Source organism: Lotus japonicus, chromosome 3 (genome assembly GCF_012489685.1).
Source record: "Lotus japonicus ecotype B-129 chromosome 3, LjGifu_v1.2".
NCBI classification, from domain to species: Eukaryota; Viridiplantae; Streptophyta; class Magnoliopsida; order Fabales; family Fabaceae; genus Lotus; species Lotus japonicus.
The window spans coordinates 85,323,520-85,346,998 of NC_080043.1; the positions used below are offsets into that span (position 1 = coordinate 85,323,520).

General features: G+C 36.6%; 3 protein-coding genes and 4 non-coding genes across 7 annotated transcripts; 2 read left to right on the top strand and 5 right to left on the bottom strand.

The window, feature by feature from the left end:
• Positions 1–1,158: 1,158 nt before the first annotated feature.
• LOC130746748 (inosine-5'-monophosphate dehydrogenase-like) lies at positions 1,159–4,639 on the bottom strand. The gene is made up of 4 exons (XM_057599465.1): positions 3,475–4,639; positions 2,868–3,047; positions 1,930–2,187; positions 1,159–1,562 (listed from the first exon to the last, which is right to left on the bottom strand). Exons 1-4 carry the CDS (start codon positions 4,465–4,467, stop codon positions 1,491–1,493), a joined length of 1,503 nt encoding a protein of 500 aa, XP_057455448.1. The 5' UTR covers positions 4,468–4,639; the 3' UTR covers positions 1,159–1,490.
• Positions 4,640–8,066: 3,427 nt separating this feature from the next.
• On the bottom strand, positions 8,067–8,183 carry LOC130709659 (small nucleolar RNA Z278). The gene has a single exon (XR_009010136.1). It is a non-coding gene; the product is annotated as a small nucleolar RNA Z278 (small nucleolar RNA).
• Positions 8,184–8,506: 323 nt separating this feature from the next.
• On the bottom strand, positions 8,507–8,596 carry LOC130709656 (small nucleolar RNA Z223). The gene has a single exon (XR_009010134.1). It is a non-coding gene; the product is annotated as a small nucleolar RNA Z223 (small nucleolar RNA).
• A 76-nt stretch (positions 8,597–8,672) lies between these two features.
• Positions 8,673–8,758, bottom strand: LOC130709691 (small nucleolar RNA U36a). Its single transcript, XR_009010168.1, has one exon. It is a non-coding gene; the product is annotated as a small nucleolar RNA U36a (small nucleolar RNA).
• Positions 8,759–9,009: 251 nt separating this feature from the next.
• On the bottom strand, positions 9,010–9,158 carry LOC130709699 (small nucleolar RNA snoR134). The gene has a single exon (XR_009010176.1). It is a non-coding gene; the product is annotated as a small nucleolar RNA snoR134 (small nucleolar RNA).
• Positions 9,159–13,311: 4,153 nt separating this feature from the next.
• Positions 13,312–15,524, top strand: LOC130746751 (protein TIC 20-IV, chloroplastic). Its single transcript, XM_057599468.1, has 3 exons — positions 13,312–13,534; positions 14,352–14,437; positions 14,767–15,524. The coding sequence occupies exons 1-3, from the start codon at positions 13,455–13,457 to the stop codon at positions 15,420–15,422; spliced, it is 822 nt and encodes a 273-aa protein (XP_057455451.1). The 5' UTR covers positions 13,312–13,454; the 3' UTR covers positions 15,423–15,524.
• A 2,151-nt stretch (positions 15,525–17,675) lies between these two features.
• LOC130746750 (probable galacturonosyltransferase 10) lies at positions 17,676–22,724 on the top strand. Its single transcript, XM_057599467.1, has 2 exons — positions 17,676–18,168; positions 20,833–22,724. Exons 1-2 carry the CDS (start codon positions 18,019–18,021, stop codon positions 22,282–22,284), a joined length of 1,602 nt encoding a protein of 533 aa, XP_057455450.1. The 5' UTR covers positions 17,676–18,018; the 3' UTR covers positions 22,285–22,724.
• Positions 22,725–23,479: the final 755 nt, after the last annotated feature.

The window sequence follows — 23,479 nt, forward strand, 5'->3', positions numbered from 1 at the left end:
ATATTTAACTTGTTCCTTCTGAAGCAACAAATTTAAGGTTGTGTTTGCAAGAGAAGAAGTAAATGGCCTTTTTCTTATGGATTTAGTTGAAAGTATGTTCACATTGCATTTAGCACAACACATGGCTAAATTAGTTGAAAATCGGTTGACAAGGATCCAGTTTGAAAGAACTGGAATGTCTCGTTCTATTTGAAGATAAACTGAAAAAGCCGAGCATTCAATTAGTGGAATTTGCATCTATTTCTTCTTGTGATAAAAAGCATAACCAGCGAATTGGTTCACAACCAAATGAATAAGGAGCTGGGAAACAAACTGGAAATAAGACTATATTTAGTTGAAAAAAGCTATCATCGTTAATTAGTCTTGGGTAAAAAAAAACCATTTGTCATGTAACAATATCAATTTTTTCATTAAGAAGAAAAACAATTTTCAATTAAGAAATTCAAGAATTTATTAGGCTAACATTTTTTTTGGTGAATGGGGAAACAAAACAAAGGCCACAGGGCTAAGACATCCCGGGACAGAAGTGGAACAACTATGTTCGGTGAAACATCAAAACACGTAAAATCACACTGTTGAGCAGCTCCGAAACCCGTCATGCAATCCAGACCGTTGGCTTCCCAAGGAATATGACGCAACCTAATGTCCCAACTCCAGGCAAGCAAAAGATGAACATCCATACATTGAGTGAGAACTAGGATTATACAATCGAAGTAAATACCGATATTGTTGGAATCAATACTGGTGGAGAATCAATACTAAAAGAAGAATCAATACTCTTGGAATCGCTACTCTTAGTGGAGAATCAAATCTTACTGTTGATTTCCTGCAAAACTAAAGATGTAAGGATCGATTCTAAAATGGTACTGACTCTAAGTATAAGAATCAATTCTAAGATGCAACCTGGATTAGAAAAATTGAGGTAACATAATGGTCCACAAAGTACTAGTTTAACTCTCCACACGCATACATACCAGGTAACACTAGCACATTACATGCATGTTTTGTTAGAAGTTAAAACCCGACTTATAAGTCAACAGAACAGTTCTTTCCTGTTACTTTTGCTGCATTAGAATAGAGATCACGAAACGGACTTAGGAGTTTGGATGGTTTCGTATTTTTATCCAAACACAACGGTTGTCAGTTCATTGAAAATTTGAGCCGCATAAAAGCTGTCTAACTTGACCAAAAAAAAAAAGCTGTCTAACATTAAGGGAGGAAACCATGATGTCTAGGACAAAATTGACAGAAACAAAGTCCAGTGAACATAATTTAAAATAAAACTCCAGATTATATTCCCACGAAATCATAGTGGGATCTTACTTCAAGACCTCAGGGAAACTTTCCTTCCCGTGATGTTCTATTCATATAACTTCCCAATCCCCATAATTTAAGTGGCAGTAAGTTGCAACTGCCCCAATAACATTTTGCCCTTCTTTTATGCGAACTGCAACTTTTACAGAGCTTATCAATTTGAATGGTTTCATCCTTCAATAGTATTTCTTTTCATAAGAAACCAGCCCATGGATTCCACCTTCCACCTGTGCTGCTCCAGTCCGGACCTGGACAAAGCAGATAAAAAAATTAAGAAAAACGAAACTAACACCAAATTCTGATCGTGGAAAGGTATTTGGAACAATAATTAGTTCCTTAAAGATTATGACATCAATTTGGTCCTTGAATGACATTTTTTTGATCACATCAGTACAAGGGTTTTCTTTTCAGAGAACTATTATTATATCCTGCCATAAGTAACACATGAAAATAAAAAGCTAGTGCACAAAGCTAAATAGATGAGTTCAGTAGGAGATTGGGCTGTCAGTCAAAACAGCACCCCTATTTTTTATTGCAAATGAAGCAGCTTCATTGACAGTGATGCTAATAACCAGAGCAAGAAAAAAAATGACTAAAAGACCGGGTCAACCATACCTCTAGCCTTAACACCCTGGACCTTAGAAGGTCATGAGCAGACTGCAGAGAGGAGGCACCAATATCCTGAAACCCTTGCTTGACTGCTTGCAAGGTGTATGGAATGAACTTCAAGACAGAACCCTTGTCTTTAACGGCTCCAACAACCCCCTGAGCAATTTTTAGCTTTGCTGTATCACCAAGGTACCTTGCGTCACTGCCTTGAGTCATAGCTTCAAGGGAACCCATTCCTCTATACTTTTTGACACGTTGACCATTCTGGTGCAGAAAAAGTAATTATTGCATATTAGCCTTCTTTATCTTGCTGGAGCATGTAAAGTCACTAGCCAAAGAAAGAGGCATAAAAAGAGTAGTGAAACTAAATGACAGGAAAGAAAAGGAAACCACAAGAATGAGGGAGAGGGAGAGGGAGAGTAAGCACATATTCCTAAATGGAACAAACTATTTCCATATTGCGCCTAGAAATATCATACAAAATATTACAAGCTTTTATTTTGTATAATTTTTCACACATCTAACATGTCAAATGATCAGCTGTTGGTTAAAATGGCCAAATCCAATATATAAACAACACAATCTTTTAACTTCTTGTACAACAAAGGACATCTACCAAATAACAATGCAGTAGTCAGTTAGTACCATTAATAATCAAGGTGAAGTTGTTCACCAATTACTCTCACACTATATCAGTACCCACACTAAACACTAACCCATTTTTTTCACCTTATTATGAAGTTTTAAACTCTTCCCATGGCCATCCATTTCTAACCAATAAACTTTTCAGTTTCATCACGCTAACACACCCTGAACGGCAGGTATTACAGTGTTTGTCTGCTGTTCTCTAATTTTAAAAAGGTTTTCTCTACAACACTTCCACCCAAAGAAAGGTCACACAAAAAGGCAATTACAATTTACAAGATTCCATCAGGCTTCCATACCTGATATTCATAAGCCCCAGGAGCCTCAAGGCTACCAGCTAAGAAGCTTCCCATCATAACAGTGGATGCTCCCAAAGATAGAGCCTTTACAACATGACCAGAGTTTGAGATGCCACCATCAGCAATCACAGGAACACCACTTTTATAAGCAATGGATGACACCTTGTAAACAGCGGTTGCCTGAAATACATAAAACTCAACATTAAAAATTGAGGTCTTCTGCACTAGCTGCAATTGGTTAGCGAGAACATGCAATATTAAAATGAACTACTCAAAAATATTATTCTTACATGTCCAAAAAGTAAGAAAACCATCACACTACCTATAAGATGACCTTCCAACAAAGGGCCACAAGCACGAATCAAACATCTAAATCTAATATTTTAAATTGCAGTAGCAACCACATTGCGACCACCCCTACCCCTACGATGTAACCGTGACCATGACCGCAATGTAAAACATGTTGTTTTAATGCCATTGAGCTCTACCTAACAGCTAATCAAGGGTTTATGAAATCAAAACACATCACAATCCAATTTAAAGCCAGATTAATCAAACTGTTTGAACATAATATCAAGGGTAGTAACAAGGATTCGATAATTTATACCTGACCACGCCCAACAGCACAGACCTCCTGGGTGGTGCATATAGAGCCAGAGCCCATACCAACCCTCAACCCATCAACACCAGCTTGAATGAGATTCTCAGCCTGGTACATAGTAACCACATTCCCACCAATCACATCCAACTCAGGATACACCTTCTTCACATACTTGATCATCTCCAACTGATAAACAGAGTTCCCCTGAGAGCTATCCAACACCACTGCATTCACCCCAGCCTTCACCAAATGCTCCAACCTCTCCTTATCCTGCTCCCTCGTCCCAATTGAGGCCCCCACCATCCACTTCCCATCAGCCCCCACCGACCCTCCTCCAACCAACCTCGGATACCCCTTCACCCTCTCCACCTCCCCCTTCGTCACCAAATCCACCACCTCCTCATCATTCACCAAACCCACCACATCCACCTTCTTCCTCTCCATCTCCTCCTCAATCCTCGCAAGGTCAGCGCTCCACGGCACAGTCACCGGCGACGGCTGCATGTAGTCGCGGGCTCTCCCGCTCTGATTCGCCTTCCAATCAGCCTTCGAGACATACCCGAGAAACTTCCCGGTAGGTCCACCGGATTCCGTGACGAGGATAAACGGAGAGCCGCCGAAGTCATCTTCAGACTCAATGGCGGCGGAGGGAGGGAGAAACACAGGGTCGGAGAGGATTGGTACACGGCGTGACTTCGCGGCACGGACGAAGGCGGCCTGCGAGGAGGTCGTGGTGTTGGAATGAACAACAGCGATGCCGCCGAGGGCTGCCATGGCGGCGGCCATGGCGGACTCGGAGACGGTGTCCATGGGGGAAGCGACGAGTGGGGTGGAGAGGGGGATGTTGCGGGAGAGGCGAGTGGAGAGGTCGACGGCGTCGGCGGGGAAGTCGATGTAGTGAGGGAGGAAGATGACGTCGTCGTAGGTGTAAGAGAAGCCCTGGTTGAAGAGCTTCTCCGCCGTGAAACCGTCTTCGATCGGCGGCGGAGTGAAGTCCATTGAGTTCAGGTGGTGGTGGTGATTAGGGTTTTGGGCTTGTTAAGAGTTTCAGTTCACGTTTGGGTGGTGCTGCAAAATGGTGTGTTCCGTTGCGGAGACGCACGATAGAAGCTTTTCGGCGCAGAAAAGTGGAATGGAAAGGCTTACGTGATTGAAAAGACTATTCTATCCTTATCCTAGCAAAACATGGATGCACGTGGATGGGGATGTTGATCTGGTGTGATCGGGGTTCAAGTGTAAATGCTTACGTGCAAAGGTTACAAGGAAAGGAACAACCAATATTTGTAAAAATAAAATAAAAAAAATTAAGGGCTTGTTTGATGAATAGGATAAGCAGGCACTATAGGACATATTTTGTTCTTATCTATTGTTTGTTACACTAGCAGAATAAAATAACACAATCATGTGATTTAACCTATCATGTTCATCATGTGCAAAATTTATCATGAGAGAAGTTAGGATAGAACCATCCTGATAGGATAGGATAGGATTGTTGTTTTCAATTCAATTTTAGTATTGTAACTCTAAATTTAATTATTTCAATAATTATATTTAGTATAATTTCTATTATCCCGAGCTAGATTAGTCACGTGATGCATCTTTTCCCCGTAGAGAGTGGTGGTCAAATATACATATTAAAAATTTAATAAATATATAAAAATATAAGTTTTAGTAATATACATATTTTATTATTTATCAACTACTAGTTGTTATTGGCTTATTGCTAAGTTAAATATTTTATATAATCATAAATTTAATTAAAAATAAACTAATTTATTACTGGTAAAAATATTGAATTTACTCATATAAAATAATTAAATTATCATTTGTCACTTGGTTATATTGAGTTAACATTATTTTTTATTTATATTATAATAAAATTGATATTCACTAACAATGAAATATACTACTCACTTATAAATATTTACTTATTAGTAGTAAATAATGATTAATTAGTGTGATAACTCGTGCGCTGCACAAAATTTTATGTTGTAATTTTTAAATTATAAATATGTTAATTGCGTATAAGTCAACCGTGTAATAATATATAAGAGAAAATTGGAATAAATAAATGAAATTGTATGGTAAACATCAAACATTTTCAAAAACTTTCTTAAACACTACATTTACTGTACTGGTTTGTAGTTTGCCCGCCTCATCAAGTATACAAAGTTTTAGACTCTTTGTTGAGCGTACTCTAGAAAGAGCTACATACAACTGATCATGGGTGAATACAAGCCTCGGAAAGAAGAGCTCAGCCTAAGATAGTATTCCTACTACACTTTTGGTTATGGTCAAAGCAAAGCATATTGCAATTGAAAATTGTCTTCTTCTTAATTTAATTGAAATTTAGAATCAGAAGAAACCAAGTTCATTCTTGAAATGTGCACTATGTCATTAGTATTTGTTCTCATGATAACAGTTGTATCAATAACACATTCACCAAGTTCATCCACAATTAACCTGGTTCTATTGCATAAACCTTCAGTTTGGTCTATGGTTTGTGGTTGTCGTTCAAAAATTGTGATAAACCACTCACCTCAGATTTTAGAATCCTCATCAGATCGCAAGGCAGAGTCGGAGCTCATATATTCATGTTCTAGTGCAGCTATCATGTCAAGCATGTAAGTGTTTATCATTTCAACAGTCTCAAATGTATGGGTCAATATTTTATGCATAATGTATATATATATATATATAATCAATTCCATTAATGGGTCATGACTAATTGAGATGAGCAGATCTAGCGGGATGTGAGCATCATACTCTCTTGTTCCGGAATCATGATGATCGTCATTTCTAATTTTAAGAATCTAATATGCAAACTCTTTTGTTTATTTTGCTTCACCAGTCGCCTTAGTTGCGATTAGCCGTATGTTCTTAAACAATTTCATAATTTTGCAATGCGTCCATAATGATGAAAAGTTTACAGTAGCTTCCACAACTACATGTCTGTTTTCTCTAATTATTATAGGTAGTATTTGTCAAAAATAACCTCCAAATATAACTACTTTTTTCCAAAAGATTTATGAACGTTATTTTCAATTTTTCAACATCATTACATCTTGAAGTGTAACGTCTAGAGCTTCGAAACAAAAAAAAAAATTAACATTGGAGCCTTATCGCATATAATAAGGTTTGTTTCAAGCAGAAACTTTGCTCGTAGACTTCTCTGCTTTATATTACATGGTGAGTCGTCTATGTAACATCTAATGGAATGTAAAATCTAGAATGAGATGTTATGCCTTTAGGCAAGAGTAATGATATTATGTCACTGGAAGCAACATAAAACACAATTAGTCATTTGAATTTAAGTGACACAGATAGAGTGTTCCAAACAAAAGTCTTTCCGGTTTCACCACAACCATATAAAAAGTAGAAGCCTTCTAAGTTTGACCACACATATGTGACAACCCTCTCATATACGTGCTTTTGCTCAGGTGTAAGCATACAAAGCAACTATTTATAAATTTATTAGAGTTGGCAAAGATGGGTAATCATTTAATTAACTACCATTACTTTCGTAGTATTGTAGTCGAGAATGAGTTGGATTGGGTAGAGCGGGGTTCAAAAATCATTTCCTGACAAGTGCAATTCCTCTTATGTGATTTACTTTCAAAGCTGCCCTTTCAAAGCTGTCTAATTTACTTTCAAAGCTTTCCTTGGTTATTTTAAGATCCATTATCAACCTCAATATTTATAATATTTCATTCCTTAGTTATTTAATATATCATCATTAATCTTATTATTTTATTTTTTAAGCCAATTTAGGGAATGAAAGGTGAAAAAGAGTGAATATTTCTAACAAATCCTTCATTGAAATCCAACAATAAACTCATATCAAATTTGGACTAGAGATGATGATAAAATTTCTTGTAAAACAAACACTAGATTCATGCAATAAAATACCTATAAACAAAGTTTCATACAAAATTATACTGCAGACCCGAATTTTTTAATGTAAAACATCCAATCTAGATTGTAATAGTATATCCATACTCTTGAATGAATATATTATCACAATCTGGATTGGATTAAATGAATTACATCGGTAAAACCGACCCAATCATAACGCAGCATTTCATTTAAAAGTTTATGTATTCATCACAAAAATCACTTGTTCTTCTCAAACTAGGAAGAGGATTTATTTCTATTTCAAATCCGCCTTAAACATAGGTAAATTATCAGGATAACAGATATTGCTATGGGAATTACAGTCCATTTCCTAAACCTGCTGAAAAATAAAATTATTGACGGTTAATAATAATCAAACATTACATTACAACAAAAAAATTAAGCTCACTAATAACATTATAAAAAACTCAACTAATAATATCTGACTGACTCCTACGGTTTTTTGGTGCAGGACAGGAGCAAATAGCCTAGTGCTTTACTTTTCACGATCTCACGTGACAGGAATCCGAACAAGAAATAAATAAAAATCTAGCCATGGGAAAAATTATTTCCAAAAATTTGAATCATGAAAAAACCTTCAAATCCGTAGTTGAAACAACAAAACAGTAGCAGACTCCGAATTCTGAATCAAGGTACATAGTTGAAAGTTGAAACAATGCACAAAAACATCACTGACGCAATCAACCTCAGTTTAATCTTTGATGTCATATGAACTGTAGTAACACCAAGTAGGTTCTCCCTGATATCAGGGTCTTGGATAAACTACAGCCTAAGACAAGTTGGATTGTAGCATCATTGGTAGAGAACCAGCGCGCAAAAAAGTTTACAATCACAGCTCAAACTAGAACAGCAGAACGTTTCAACAACACACGAGACCAGAAAACGAAACAAATCTAATGAATGACAAACCAGAAAGAAAAATACATCATAACTATAATCACCAGACAAGAAATTACAAAATATGATTGACAATTAAAAGTCTTAATTAAATAAATCAATGACATAAACCACGTTAACAAATCTGATGAAAAATGGAACACTTAAAATCTCATTAAATTGAAGCATATAATATCAACCATGCTCAAACCAAAAACATTAGATAAGAACTAATTCATTTAAATTGAAATGGCTCAGAGTGTATTACAGCTCTATCAATCACGATTTGTCAGAAGCAGAACTGGCATAAGCTGAATAATTATCCTCACAGCCAATAACATGAGAATCTGAGTTAACCTAAAGTGTAAATCCAACAATAATTTATGATAAATTGAAAATAAAAACCTTAAACTTGGCTCATATTAAGAAATTCAACCATTTTTCCGTTATACTTCATGGACAGAATCTCAGAAGCGCGGATAAGATCTAATCATAGCCAACAATTAGGGTTTCGAAAAACTAAAATTAACAAAATTGAAGTGTGGCGGGCAATTTTAGAGGCACAAACATTGAAAGGTTAAACCCCCACGTGAAAACCAGCCGATTTGAATTTTCGCCTCTATGACTAGCTTTGATTTTCATGGGTAGTATTCGAAAACAAGCTAAAGGTGTAGTGAGGCGAAATCGATTCAACGCAAAAAAAAAAAAAAAAAACAGAAGCAGAATTGCAGAATACAAATAGGGGGAATGGGATTTGGCCATTGCTTTGACACAGAATTAGCCAAAATGAAAATGGGGCTAGACTGCAACACGAACGGCGGCGATCTAGCACGTGCATCGGGGCTTTCACGTCATTGAGAATTGAGATCTCGGAGAAGCCCGGGGTGTGCAGCGTGCGGAGAAACTAATTCGCCGGAAACCTAAACCTAAATTGATAATTTTGGGGGAAACATTTGGATCGGGAGGATATGTGGCTAACCCTAGATGGAGGTGGAGATGCGAATGAAGAAGGTGCTCGTGTGAATTTATAGGCTGTAGCGGTGCACCAAAACCCTAGAAACAAAACACATATGCACGTTTTTTCTTTTCTTTATTTTTTTTTTAAATTAGGAAGATTCTAAAAAAAATTGAAAGAATAAATTAAAAAAAAAGGTTAATCGTCTACTTGGCCCCTGTCTTTGTCTTGCCGTCTGAAATTAGTCCCTCTCCGAAAAATTTGCAAATCTGGGTCCTCTCGTTTGCAATAAGTCTGGAGCAGGTCCTCGACGGAGCCCGGAGCTCCGGCGAGTGATGATTTGACTTGCTGACTGGGTTAAGTATGTTGACGTGGATTAAAAAAAAATAAAATAATAAAATTAAATAACAAGTCAGAAATTTAAATTTAATTACAAAAATAAAATCAATTAACAAAACTAACCCTAGTTTAATTAATAAAAATTAAATTAAATTAGAAACCCAAATCCAAAAGAAAAACATGCTGCTGAAGTTAAACCCAAAAAAATCCAAATCCATATCTCAGTTCATCATCTTCATCTTCTCCACCACATCATCTTCATCCCTCAACCTCTGTCTCTTCCTTTCTTCCTCCACACACCTTCTCTGCGGATCTCTCCTTCTCCCCTTTTTTCTTTCTGGCAAAATGTCTCTCTCTCACTCTCACTGAACAAGAATATGCAATGGAAGGAGAATTGCAGAAAGCATTTCTGCACCAAACCCAGATGATGAAAACACCCCAAATGAACCAAAAACTGAAAGACAACAATGAAGGGAATAAAAAATGTGAAACCAAACCCAAGACCCAAAAAAAAAAACCTTCACTTTGATTCGCTGGTTTCTTCCAAATTAAATTGTGTTGTGAATAATGGGTTGTTTTCAGATTTTGGAAGAAACAATGGGGTTGTTGAATGTGGAAGAGGTTTAGAAAGAGGTTTCTTCTACTTTGAATCAGGACTTTCCACCAAACACCACTGTCTTTCTTCTTCTCCTCTATCTTCTTCTCCTCAAAGCAACTCTCTGTATTCCCCTGCTCCACCACACGTCACCGCCACCATTAACCTCAACCCCACCGCCACCATACCCACCCACTCCCCACCGCCACCCTTAACCCCAACCTCACCCCAATCGAAACCCAAACCACCCACTCCCCACCGTCACCCAAAGAAGAAGATGAAGGGTGATGGAGGTTGGAGATAGAAGGAAAAACAGTGAAAGAAGAGCATGTGTGGATGAGGCAATCTTGAGTTTTGAGAAAGAGAACGAAAAATTGGGGGTGGGAAAGGGAGGAAGAAATAGGGATGGAAGAAGAGCATGGTTCTGGGTTTCTGATTTTCTAGGATATGGGTTTACTGAGAGAAATCCCAAATTGATTTAGGTTTTTTTATTTTATTTGGGGGGAATTGATTTTTTAGTCAGATCAGGTTAGATTTGTTAATAGAGATTAATATTTGGACATTGATTGGGAATAGTTAGCTATTAGGGTTAATTAGGAAATTTTAATTAATTAAAACTGATTTGTATTTATTTTTTATTTTTTTATTTTTTTTCCTTGACACGTCAGCCTCATTTATCCAGTCAACAAGCCAAATCATCACTCGCCGGAGCTCCGGGCTCCGGCGAGTACCTGCTCCAAACTTATTGCAAACAAGAGGACTCAGATTTACAAATTTTTCCGGGAGGGACTAATTTCAGACGGCGAGACAGAGACAAGGGCCAAGTATATAATTTTTTTTTCTTTACTGATATTAGGATCCCTCTAATATGCACAAGGATTTCCTTGTGTAACTTTGCACAACCAAAGGAGTTGTACTTTTTACCCTTACTCGAAAATTTAATCTCATCTTTATCCTTTCCATCAACTTCATCATCTTCAACCCAAACAACCCAGATTCATCCCCACCCAAATCCAGATTGAAAAAAAAACCTAATTTCATCCCCACCCACAAACACCTAAACGCCGTTGCAGCCACCGTTTCCTCGCTGCGCCAAGTTCGCTGGAGAGGCTCCCATCCCACAACCACCTTGCCTTTGTAGGATCCAAACCAGAAAAATCCACCATTATAAATCCCAGATCCAACAGCAGAAAGAAGATGGAGGCACCGAGACCACCATTTTGTTGTTGCTTCTACATTTTCTGGGTTGGTTCTCGTTTCTAGGGTTCCGGAATTTGGAATTTTCTGGATTTTTTTGTGGTTAGGGTGGGTTGGCTCAGTGTGGGTGGCGGTGGTGGCTTGGCGGTTGTTACTGGTGTGGGTTGTGGGTGGGTTCGGTGGGGTCAGGTGTTGCTGGGTTCTGGGGTTAGGTTTCTGGGTTGGGGTTGGGTTTCAGCGGGGGCTCTGGGTGGTGGTGGTGTTTGGTGGGGATGGGTGAGGTTGCTGGTGGTGGCGAAAAATTGGAACTTTGGCAGATTAAAAAGGCGTGGGAAATTTTTGGTGATGGGTGGTGGGGTTTGAGTTGCGGAGAAAGGGGAGTTTTCAGAATCTGGTGTGGGGTTTGTGGATGTGGGTATGGTGGGTTGATGATGATGATGATGATGAAGGAGAAGAAGAAGATGAATGGTGATGATGAAGATGAAATGTGTATGTTTGGTGGGGTTTGTGGTGATGATGATTTTGTGTATGTTTGGTGGGACGGTGCTTTGATGAAGATGGTGTGGTTCTTTTATGATGATAATGTTTTTCTTAATTTGGATTTGGGTGTGGGATGAATCTGGGTTGCTTTTGGTTGAAGATGATGGGAAGGATACAGATGGAATTAATTTTTGGAGCAGGGGTAAAAGAGACAATTTTATGGTTGTGCAAAGTTACACAAGCAAAAAACTTGTGTATATTAGGGGATCCCTAATATGTATTATGTCATTTTTTTTACAGCACTACACTAAAATTATAAATATATTATATATGTCAATTTTTTAATACTTTTCAACTTTTAACCTTATTTCTACTATAGTTTACAATCGCGGTAACTAACTTTTACTTAGTCATCTTCAAATTTTTTAGTATTTTAATTTTTTAGATAAGTTTAAAGTGTCTTTTTACATTTACGTGAAAGTGAAAGTATAGGTAGAGTATGATCAATTTTTACTTTTGCTAATTAAGAGTCCTAAGTTTTCTTAGATGTCACAACACTTCAATTTTGGTCATTCTCAAGTATCACTGCCCCATTTCTTTGAGAGGGTAGCGGCTCTCCAACCCAAAGAGGCAGACACATCTTCTGGCAGTCGATGAGTTTAGGAGCATCCATCTTCATGGCGAAGACCCATGACGGAGATAATAAAGCTTAAATTTTGATGCCTCCTGAATTAGCTTTTCGAACATCGTCAAAATGGGAGTCATAGCTCAAAATCATGAAGGACAAGTTATGGCAGCAGCGACGCTTCATCTAGTGGCAACACCGTCCGCATTGGTGGTTGAGGCATGGAATCGTCCCAGACTTTGATCTTCTTATTTATTTTATGTTATTAAGGATTGCAAGAACCTTTGTTTACATTTCAGTTCGTTTTCGTTTTCTTTTGTGCGTAGAGGCGGTAATCAGGTTGCTAATTATCTTGCCAAGAACGCTATGTTTTTTCCTAGTGTCGTTTGGATCGAGGTGACCCCCTTGGTTGTATCCTCTCTGCTTGCTTATGATGTAATGACCTCTGACCCTATTTAGTTCCCATAATAATATTTAGCAATTCTTTTTAAAAAAAGTAAAGATCATACCTGTGCAACTCTGCCTAATAATAGTATTATCTTCTGAACGTAAAATCAATTTTTTTACACAATAATAAGTAATAGATAAATCGTAAAGAGTTTTTTTTTAAAGCATAAATAGTTGTCTAACTGATCATTAGGAAACTTGAATCGAATCAAACTAGTATTGAGTGAGCAATAATATTTAATATAAATATAAATAAAAAATCTACTTATTTTAAATATCATTAGTACACCGTTAAAAAAAATATTAACTCAAAGTTTTTTCTTAGGTGTTTCGAACATTTAAATAAAGCACAAATTATAAATTTTTTTTGTTTACAAGATGAAAATGCAAATCATAAAGTTTGGAAAGTTTTTTATTTCTTGTTTGGCACGAAGGAGCTTGTAATTTTCAATAGCACCGTCATTGGGCTCTAGACCCTTCTTTCCGCTCCGGAAAAACGAACAACCCTTCTCATCTCTCAACAACCTTCACTGCGGCGGAGGAGACAACGGAAGAACATGGCAGCTCAATTGTCAGCGGCGGCAACCTCCGCCCGCTCTTCTTTTCTCGGTTTTCCTTCCTCTCCTCCTTCCCTAAGGTAGCGTAACAATTCTCCTTCCTTCCTTGCTTTTTCACACCCCTTGTTGTTATCGACTGTTTGGATTATTTGTTTCGTGGGGACCAATGTTTGTAACCCTACTGTTTTGGATTTTCTTTGTAAAATGAGCGCTTGATCAATCATTCAATCCTCATCATTTTATTTTTTCATTTTTGATTTATGAATTTTGGATGTCTCGAGAATCTTGTTTTTATTCTCAGAAGTACTATGGGCAGGGTGATGATTGATAGAGTTAAATTTTATAATCATGGTTACCTTATAATCAATTAGTTAATGTGATTGTTATCTTGGCCACTGCTCATGCTTGTTGGTATCCCTATAGTCCTCGGGATAGAGCTTAGGCGTGGTGACATTATCAGATTATCTGATATGTTCATTTTTAATTTGAAATTATGTAGCATGATCTTTTGTCTCAGTTTGTTGGGGAGGAAGATTTGATGGGTCTTACTCTACTTTAGACTAAATTTTGAATTTCAGTGTTTACTCATTAGGTACTCCACAGATTATAATAGAATAGACTTCGCAACACCGAGTAAATTGAAAATCAGCACATTAACTTATCAATTGGAGCATACAAGAAGGGACTTTGTAATGCTAAGGACTTTGTAAATTAGGGCACATGTTAAGCTCTTTTTGTAGCTATTTAAAAGTGTTGTAGAGTCAGTTTTTGTTTAATGTATAGATGTTTGAGTCATGCCCCAGAGTAGATGAGTTTGTTGTTGTTATTACATGCTCTCTATTGCTTCTCCATTTGTTTTTAGAACTCACAATTTCCTTGTATTTGGTTTTTAATTAGGAACAAAGATTTGATTCCATTAAGGCGCTTTACCACCTTCCAGGGAAAAAATCCTGCTATCGTTGCTTGTGCAAGCAATTCTCCCAGTAAGCTAACATCTTTGCTCCCCAGCATTTTTTTAATGATTTACCATGCGATTTTAAGTTTGGTAATTGCACTAATTTTATTTTAGTTAAACTTTAGATCTTTTCTAAATATTTGCCCCAAGAATAATGAAATGGGAGGACATTTGAGACTCATACGTTGATTTTAGCTTATCTGCTCATAACATTTTGCTTAATTCAGTGCTAAAACATCAATGCCTTTATACTCCATGTCATCTATTTGCAACACATTTTTTCAATTAACATGTGTTGTTTAGTTGGAGTGCTTAAATATTATCTCTAGCTTTTAACCCTCAAGTTATTTATTTCAGGGAGATCAGCTACTAGACTCGCATCTGTTTCATCTCCACTTCTTACTGATAATCAAGCTCACCTCTCACTCAGAGTTCTTATGTCTAGGAGACGAAATTCTGATATCCGCGGACAAGCTTACATATATCATTGGTCTGGCTTCCGTATCCCTGCAAATTCTGAGAAGCCAGAATGGTGGTGGAGGACTTTATCATGCATTCCCTATCTAATAGCATTGCAGATGTCTGCAACTGGGTTTTATCTAGAACCTTTACTTGACAAATCTCGAATTTTTAGGAGTTTGCTTTTTTATATTCCAGGAGTCTACAACCGATTACCACAATGGTTTCCCATGCTATACTGCTATCTGGCTATTGTAATAGTGGTAAAAAATAAGGACTTCCCCATTCTATTTAGGTTCCATGTAATGATGGGAATGCTATTGGAAATTGCTATGCAGATAGTATGGGTTACAAGCAATTTCATGCCACTTATACACTTCAAGGGAACGTTGGGGATGTATTACTGGGCTGGCGTGGCGGTCGCATATATTGTCATGATGATGCACTGCATAAGGTGTGCTCTTCTGGGTACGTTTGTGAAGATCCCTCTTCTTAGTGAATCAGCTTTCCTTCATTCTCTGTTTAGTTTAGGAGGATTCCAACGGCCTTTTTAGGATTTTTTGAGGAGTATGTGTAATGTGTAATATCTTGGGACTTCCTTATACCACATAAAGAGTAAAGGGATGTGCTTAGTTAAAATTCTATTGTTTCTCTTATTACTTAGACTTGTCATTCCATGAATATCTTGTTTTTATTGTCTTGTCCTGCCATGCCTTAACTTGAAAAGCCTGATATCTACGTTATTGTTTGGATTAGTGCAAACGGATGTTAGTATACACATAAAATTAAAAGTGAATGAAACTCTTCTTTTTGGATTAAGGTGAATTTACTTTGCGTTCAAGTAGTATTCAAACATTGACACTGATTCCAGCATTGTTCCCCCTGGTGCCGTGATCCCTCTGATACCTGTGACATGTTCTTTACTTGAATGGAAAATATATCTATGTTAGACAACATATCTTAATCCAAAAGATGGAATGAGCAGCTGGATTGTTGAATTTTTTGTCTTATATTGACGTAACACCTTGTAGTGTAGTTGGAAGTGGTTGGGCGTACTCTTCAAATAATGTTATTTCAACCAAATGATTCTCGTGATTTGTTTGGAAGTGGTGTAGAGGATAAGACAATAATCGATTTAAAAGTTGTGCTTTTTTTGTCACACTACATATTTGTGATTTTAGTAAGATCCAATATACTTAGTATGTAAAAAAGAAAACATAATTTTACATCATTTAAACGTAAGGAAGATTAATTCTCGCTAATTGTCACTTGTTTTGGTTTGGAGGAGGAAACAACTGAAAGTGGCTGGAAGATTGGTTGTATGTGGAGCAGGGAAGTGTTAGGTGTGGCTTTAGCCAATATACAAAGCGGCTGTTTTACATTTATGATTTTATCTGATATTGCAGATAAGTTTTCGCAACTTATTACTCTATTCATCTATTAAAGTTTGCTTCCCTCGAATGTGTGTGTGCTATAATTAATTCATACAATTACATACAGGATGTACATTTTTTAAGTGATTTCGATTAGGAGGAAAATCTATTCACACCCTGAATTCATCTTTACTTTGCCCTGAAAAAAGTTCTTATGGATGTATCCTGAGGAGAAAAAAGTTGCTAAAATGTTGAGATTTTAGTTCGAACTTATAAACATGCATCTAGACAGTTTAATTGCCATAAACAAATGTAGCTTGAATGTGAACATTGAATTGCCAAATTCCCATGTCATTATATAAACGATGAAAGAACAAACGTAAGAAAGGTATTTGTAGTTTGTGTAACAAGACAGGTGTTTAAACTTTTGTATATATAATAATGTTTTACCCACATCTTATATTCTATCTAAGAACAAAACACCATCATCAGCTCACAGTTCACTTTCCCGTCGAGTTTGTGGTTCATCTCTTATTTTACTGGCTTCAAGAAGACATAAATGTGGCAATTGTAAGGAGTGCATTACAAAAGGTAAGATGCATGCTTTTGTATTTTTTTTTTTTTTTGCATAGGATAAAAGTAGGGTTGTTTAGTGCGAAAACTCACAACTACGATAGCATATAGATTGAATTAGATGAATTTTCGACATAAATAAAATCTAAATCAATTAATACTGTTTGAGTTGGTTTAGATCAGATTTAATGTACTTTTAGTCTTTTACCTTTGAAACTGGATCAAACCAATGATATTTGGGCTCGAATCCAATAATGATATATACATACCTCATTTGCTGTCAAATTCATGAGTTGATCGGATTTCTATTAAAATAATAATAAATTAGAGATTTAAAGATAAAAAAAACTGTAAATGAGAACAAGATACCTAATAAGTAAAAAAAGTGAGCATTTTTATCTAAACAAAACAAACATAGATCTTTGGATTGAGACAATTTGGCATAGTTCAGATTTATAGTTTGGATTAGATATTCTTCTTCAAATTTAATATCTGAGCCGATCGGTTTAAAATTCCAAAAATTAAATTCAACCGAACTCACAAAGTTAACTCGAATTTTTTTTTTGTCTTCGGATTAAGTTGAATTAAGTGGGTTGATTGGATTAACCCAACTCATGCGCTTCACAACGAGTAAATTAGCCACCGTTGGCACGTGAATAATTTTATCTCAAGACAAAAACTATTATACTAATTAATAATTATTGTAGGTATCTAATCTAAAGGGGAAAGATAAACTGAGAAGTGAAAATGACCATTGTTGATTCAATTGCAATTGCAATTGCAATGATTCATCAAAACCTTAAATAATAAGTTGACATGGCACAATCAGAACCGTTGTCAATGGCAGTGAAAATGAAAGGCCAAAAAGATGAGAGTAGCAAGATAACACAAACAAACCCAATTTGATGTAAACAAACACAAACCACTTCAATTACCATAAAATTCAACTCTTATCGTCGGTGTCTGTCACAGTATTCATCTCTCTTCTTTGTCTCACTGTACTGATAAACAAGCTCTTCAATTTCAACGTCGCATGCCCACCAAAGAAAACCCAATTTTTTCTCCAAAGTTCGAATCTTTTCACCCAATATATCCAAATCCACGAAACCCCATTTCCTGCAGATCTCGGTAACACCTCGTGATCTGGAATCTTGAATTTTGTATACTTCTGTTTTCCCCGGAACACTGCTTTCCGGGAAGGAACATGCGGCGGAGAGCGGCGGATTTTCGGAGGCCGGTGCGGAGGAGGGTTCCGGATGTGTTCTGGTGGGCATTGTGCTGCTCAGTGGTTCTTCTGTTCATCTATATTCTGAGTAAAGGGAATCAGATTGAGTCCAGACAGGTTTTGTCCAAGGTAATTGCTTTTGGAGTTTTTGTTGAAATTTTTAAGATTTGTGCTATTGGCTGCTGGAAATTGTGTGGGAAAATTGAGCAAAATGATTTTTTTTTAGCCTAGGTCTTAAAGGGTTTAATTTCTGTGAAGTTGATTTGTAGGGGATCTTTGATAGGTTGATGTTGGAAATTGAATTTGTTTTTTATAGTTTGCTTGACTGTGTGCCTTTAGGAGATTGTATCAGGCAAATGGCTTTTGCACTAGTTTGCTTGATATGCCTTTTTTCTGTTTTTTTTTTCTTCTTCTGGGGCGTGAAAAGGGATTGATTGGTTTAGTTATTTGTCAATTTTTTGTGATCATGCTGTTGATCCATTACTAATTTTTTTTTTAGGATAGAGTAAATGGCTTTTGTGTGAGCACCGAGATTGAGGAACGTTTAACTATTATCTGTTATTTGTTTCTCTGTCTTTCTTCTTCTTAATGTCTTTGTCGGGTTTGAGATTGATAATTCAGTTTGGATTGTGATCCTCTACAGACTACAGTCACTGAATAGAACTACACTATTTTTTATTTATATTATAAAATGATATACAGCAATGTTATGCTTGATCGAATGTTTTAAGTGCTGATTTTATTAAGACACCGAAACTTGCACAAGTTATTATTATCGGTTGCTACTTGCTAGTGTAACTTTCTAAGACTGACTGACATTGATTTTGCAAGTTCATAAAATATCTTTGAAAATGCCAAAGCCATTTACATATAGTAATCAAGTAAAATTGACATAGCCATGGGATTGGATTTTGATATATACAATGCTACTAGTATGTTCTCATGTTATTATAAACTTTTAAATGTGCTGAAGTTATATGGGAAACTTATTGCTTATTGGTAAAGCTTTTTTTTGCTACAGACACAATAGTGATATTTTCCTATGTTGCTCTTATTGTAAGTTATGCCATTTACATTTCATTTCCTTATTATTGAGAAAAACCGTTGTTCCCAATAAAGATATTTATTATAATCTATAAAGCTTAGATTTCAAAATTTCTTAAGAATTGATGTGTTGAATCCATATCTGGTGTCGATGCGTCTACGATATGCTTAGACACATATACTAGGAGTATCCTCCAATTCTTCATTTTTCAAAGTGAAATTATTGACAGATATGTTTGGGATACGATGTCAATACATTTGGGATATGAACTTCAAAAGCTTGCCTTAAAGCTTCTTGTACTTGTTCTTCATCATGTTGTGAGAGGAATTGGAGTAAATACTCTTTTATTCATTCTTTGGAGAGAAACTAAATGAATTAAAAAAATGAGGAAACCTTTGTAGTTTTTGTGACATGTTTATATGGAAAAAATATATTTTAGTATGGACAAAGGAAATATATATCTCCATACTTTTTTATTATGATTACAATCATGGTAGTCAAAATCGGGAGTTTAATCACATAATCGTACGATTATGCGAACAGTGACCCCCCTCAGTGATTAATATTGCTTCCATAATCCCATTCTCCCATGTTGAATCCATATCTGGTGTCGATATGTACTATATGCTTAGATACATATGCTAGGAGTATCCTCCAGTTCTTCATTTTTTTTAAAAATAAACTATTGACCGAGACGTTTGGGATATGGTTTCAATGCATCTGGGTATGAACTTGAAAAGCTTGCCTTAAAGCTTTTTGTACTTGTTCTTCATCATGTTGTGAAGGGAATTGGAGTAAATACTCTTTTATTCATTCTTTGAAGAGAAACTAAATGGATTAAAAAATGAGGAAACATTTGTAGTTTTTGTGACAGGTTTATGGGAATAAAAAATATTTTAGTATGGACGAAGGAAATGTATGTCTCCATACTTTTTGATTATGATTACAATCACGGTAGTCAAAATCGGGGTTTTATCGCATAATGTAATATTATGCGATCAATGACCCCCTCAGCAAGTGATATCACTTCCATAATCCCATTCTCCCGTAGTCGCAGCTTAATCATAGCTTTACTCTCTTAACTGAGCATAATTGCGATTATGGGAGATTATGCGATTAAGGGAGGATCTGAAAATTTTCAGGTTCGGCCCATTTTTTGTGCTCAAATCAGTTGGAGAAAACCCTAACTTCGCGACTCACTTCAAACGTTCTCATTTCGTGACCTCAATTCCCACACCCAGCAGTGGCGGGCTATGGCGAGCGCCTCCACCAGCGGCGACTGCGACGACGTCGACAGCAACCACTTCGCTGTGTTTGTTCTCTGTTCTGTTTTCAACCTCCTCTGTCGCTGTTTCAGCCTTGCAGCCTTGCAGCCTCCTCTGTTCTATCTTTTATTCTCTGTTGAGGTTGGAGTTTAGATTTAAGCTCTTTGTGGTCGTGGCTTATGTATGACATTCCTGTAAATTACGAGTTCTGTTTTATCAATTACGAGTTCTGTAAATTAAGTGTTTCGAGTCATTCAAAGTGTTTTTTGATATTTGTGCTATTTTGCATGTACACACACATAAATAGTAAATTTTATATATCTTACAATTATGCATTACAATTGACGCCCACCTTCCAGATTAAGGTCCCAGTCCCGACCTTGACTACTATGATCTTAATTATCTTTTTGTAAATTATCATCACCATCACATGGTTGTACACTTCTTAATTTAGAGAATAACTTCTTATGTCCTGTTGTGCAGAGAAATTACAAGCATGATAGGATCATGGAAGGCCTTAATATTACTGACGAGATGTTAAGTTCGAACTCAGTTACCAGACAACTTAGTGATCAGATATCCCTAGCAAAAGCTTTTGTTGTCATTGCGAAAGAAAGTAACAATCTCCAATTTGCTTGGGAACTAAGTGCCCAAATCCGCAATTCACAGATTCTCCTTTCAAATGCCGCCACTAGGCGTGCTCCTTTAACAACCAGGGAATCAGAAAGCGCTATCCATGATATGGCATTATTGTTATACCAGGCCCAGCAGCTCCATTATGACAGTGCAACCATGATCATGAGATTCAAAGCAAAAATTCAAACTCTTGAAGAACAGATGAATTCTGTAAATGAAAAGAGTTCAAAATATGGACAAATAGCTGCTGAAGAAGTCCCAAAAAGCCTATACTGTCTTGGTGTCCGGTTGACAACAGAGCGGTTCAAAAACCTTAATTTGCAAAAGAAATTGAAGGACAGAAGGCACGCTGAGATGAAGCTTAAGGATAACAATCTTTACCACTTTTGTGTGTTCTCCGATAACATTCTTGCAACATCAGTTGTGGTCAATTCAACTGCAATCAATTCTAAAAATCCAAATATGATTGTTTTCCACCTTGTCACTGATGAAATAAATTATGCTGCGATGAAGGCATGGTTTACCATTAATGATTTTGGTGGGGTGACTGTGGAAGTTCAGAAGTTTGAAGACTTCAGTTGGTTAAATGCTTCATATGTTCCTGTGCTTAAGCAACTTCAAGACTCAGAAATTCAGAGCTACTATTTTTCTGGCAACAGTGATGATGGCAAGACACCTATCAAATTCCGTAACCCGAAATACCTTTCCATGCTTAACCACCTGAGGTTCTATATCCCTGAAGTTTTTCCTGCACTGAAGAAGGTGGTGTTCCTGGATGATGATGTCGTGGTTCAAAAGGATCTTTCTGGTCTTTTTTCCATTGATTTGAACGGGAATGTCAACGGAGCTGTTGAGACATGCATGGAGACATTTCATAGATACCATAAGTACTTGAACTATTCTCATCCACTTATACGTGCACATTTTGATCCTGATGCTTGTGGATGGGCATTTGGGATGAATGTATTTGATTTGGTTCAATGGAGGAAAAAGAATGTAACTGGCATCTACCACTACTGGCAGGAAAAGAATGTAGACCGGACTTTGTGGAAACTCGGTACCTTGCCACCTGGACTGTTGACATTTTATGGACTAACTGAGCCTTTGGACCCATCATGGCATGTATTAGGTTTTGGCTACACAAATGTTGATCCTCAGTTGATAGAGAGAGGTGCTGTACTGCACTTCAATGGGAACTCCAAACCATGGTTGAAGATTGGGATTGAAAAATACAAGCCCTTGTGGGAAAAATTTGTTGACTACTCCCATCCTTTATTGCAACAATGCAACTTCCATTGATTTTGTATTGATATTTATTTGGAACATCAAACCTTGGTGGGAGCTTCGGATTCAGAAGCAGTAGTTCCATTTGGTGGGGGCAAGGGGAATGCATGATTGACTATTCTGATCTTCTATTGCAAAGGTGGAACTTCTATTGGCTTGTGGAACTGGGAGGCTTGGTGATCCTTAAAAGGATAAGCAGATTGAGGTCTTAATTTTGCAGTCAGAAATGCTTTGTACAATGTTAAAGGTCAAGCATGTATGGTAGCTTTAAATTGATGTCTTCATTGATTCAGGATCTTCTGTTGTAGCATATAGATGTTTATTTGTCAAGTAATAGAGGGTATCAGTTTGTAGCTTTTTCTTGTAAGTGTTAAAATTTAAGTCAAGGTTGAGATCAACTGTAAACTTTTTATTCTTGTTGCCTTTCTTGCAAAAGAAACTACTTTATCATTTTAGTCTTGAGCTCGCTTGGATGCAAACCAAAAAAATACTTATTGGAGCTTATTTCGTGCTTTTTCTAGTAGACAAACTCTACATAGACTCTTATTATAGCACGAAACTATCTCGGTATCTATTTTAAATCAGAGATTTCAGATGCATTTGTTTTGTGTGTGGAGAACATGTGTTTCTCTCAAGTGCTAGGGATCATGAATTCATGATAGATATGCAAAGAAAGAACTAGAACTGAAGGAAGAGCAAAGATTGCTTCTTCTCTTCCATATTTTATTTGGTCAAATATGCTTGCTTATATTAGCTTGAGCCAAAGGCTAGTTGCTCAGAATCAGTTAAAGCGTACATTGGACCGACACAGTAAGCATATGCTAAATATTGCGTTCATCTAGCTCTTCATATAGCTCTTCAAAGACGCCTGTTCTATTTGTCTCTTTCAAGCATATGAGAAAGTAAAAAACTGTGCACGTTACTTAAAAAATGATAATATCAAAACACAAATGTTATATTTTAATTGATTTCTTTTTTATTTGAATCATAAGAAATGAGAGAAAAACAGTTTCAATGTTTTTATTTCTTTGGTAATTTCAGGTATCCACCGCCGACAACAATAACTAATTCTTTGATGCAAGTGCTCGCACTAAGCAGTAAATGACTGACCATAATATACGTTTTATTTCTTGGATTGAGATCAAACTCTCAACCTTATGATTAATGAATGAAGTGAGCTAATCACTACACACCTTGTGGTAAAACGAGT

Bases quoted from the DNA above. Each gene is read 5' to 3' on its own strand.
- LOC130746748 (XM_057599465.1), bottom strand. From the start codon at position 4,467: ATGGACTTCACTCCGCCGCCGATCGAAGACGGTTTCACGGCGGAGAAG. The intron at 3,048-3,474 runs GTATAAATTATC...TATGTATTTCAG, and splicing joins GTGCTGTTGGGCGTGGTCAG to GCAACCGCTGTTTACAAGGT. The intron at 1,563-1,929 runs GTATGGTTGACC...TGCTTTGTCCAG, and splicing joins CCAGGGTGTTAAGGCTAGAG to GTCCGGACTGGAGCAGCACA.
- LOC130746751 (XM_057599468.1), top strand. From the start codon at position 13,455: ATGGCAGCTCAATTGTCAGCGGCGGCAACCTCCGCCCGCTCTTCTTTT. The intron at 13,535-14,351 runs GTAGCGTAACAA...GTTTTTAATTAG, and splicing joins TCCTCTCCTCCTTCCCTAAG to GAACAAAGATTTGATTCCAT. The intron at 14,438-14,766 runs GTAAGCTAACAT...TATTTATTTCAG, and splicing joins TTGTGCAAGCAATTCTCCCA to GGAGATCAGCTACTAGACTC.
- LOC130746750 (XM_057599467.1), top strand. From the start codon at position 18,019: ATGCGGCGGAGAGCGGCGGATTTTCGGAGGCCGGTGCGGAGGAGGGTT. The intron at 18,169-20,832 runs GTAATTGCTTTT...CCTGTTGTGCAG, and splicing joins CCAGACAGGTTTTGTCCAAG to AGAAATTACAAGCATGATAG.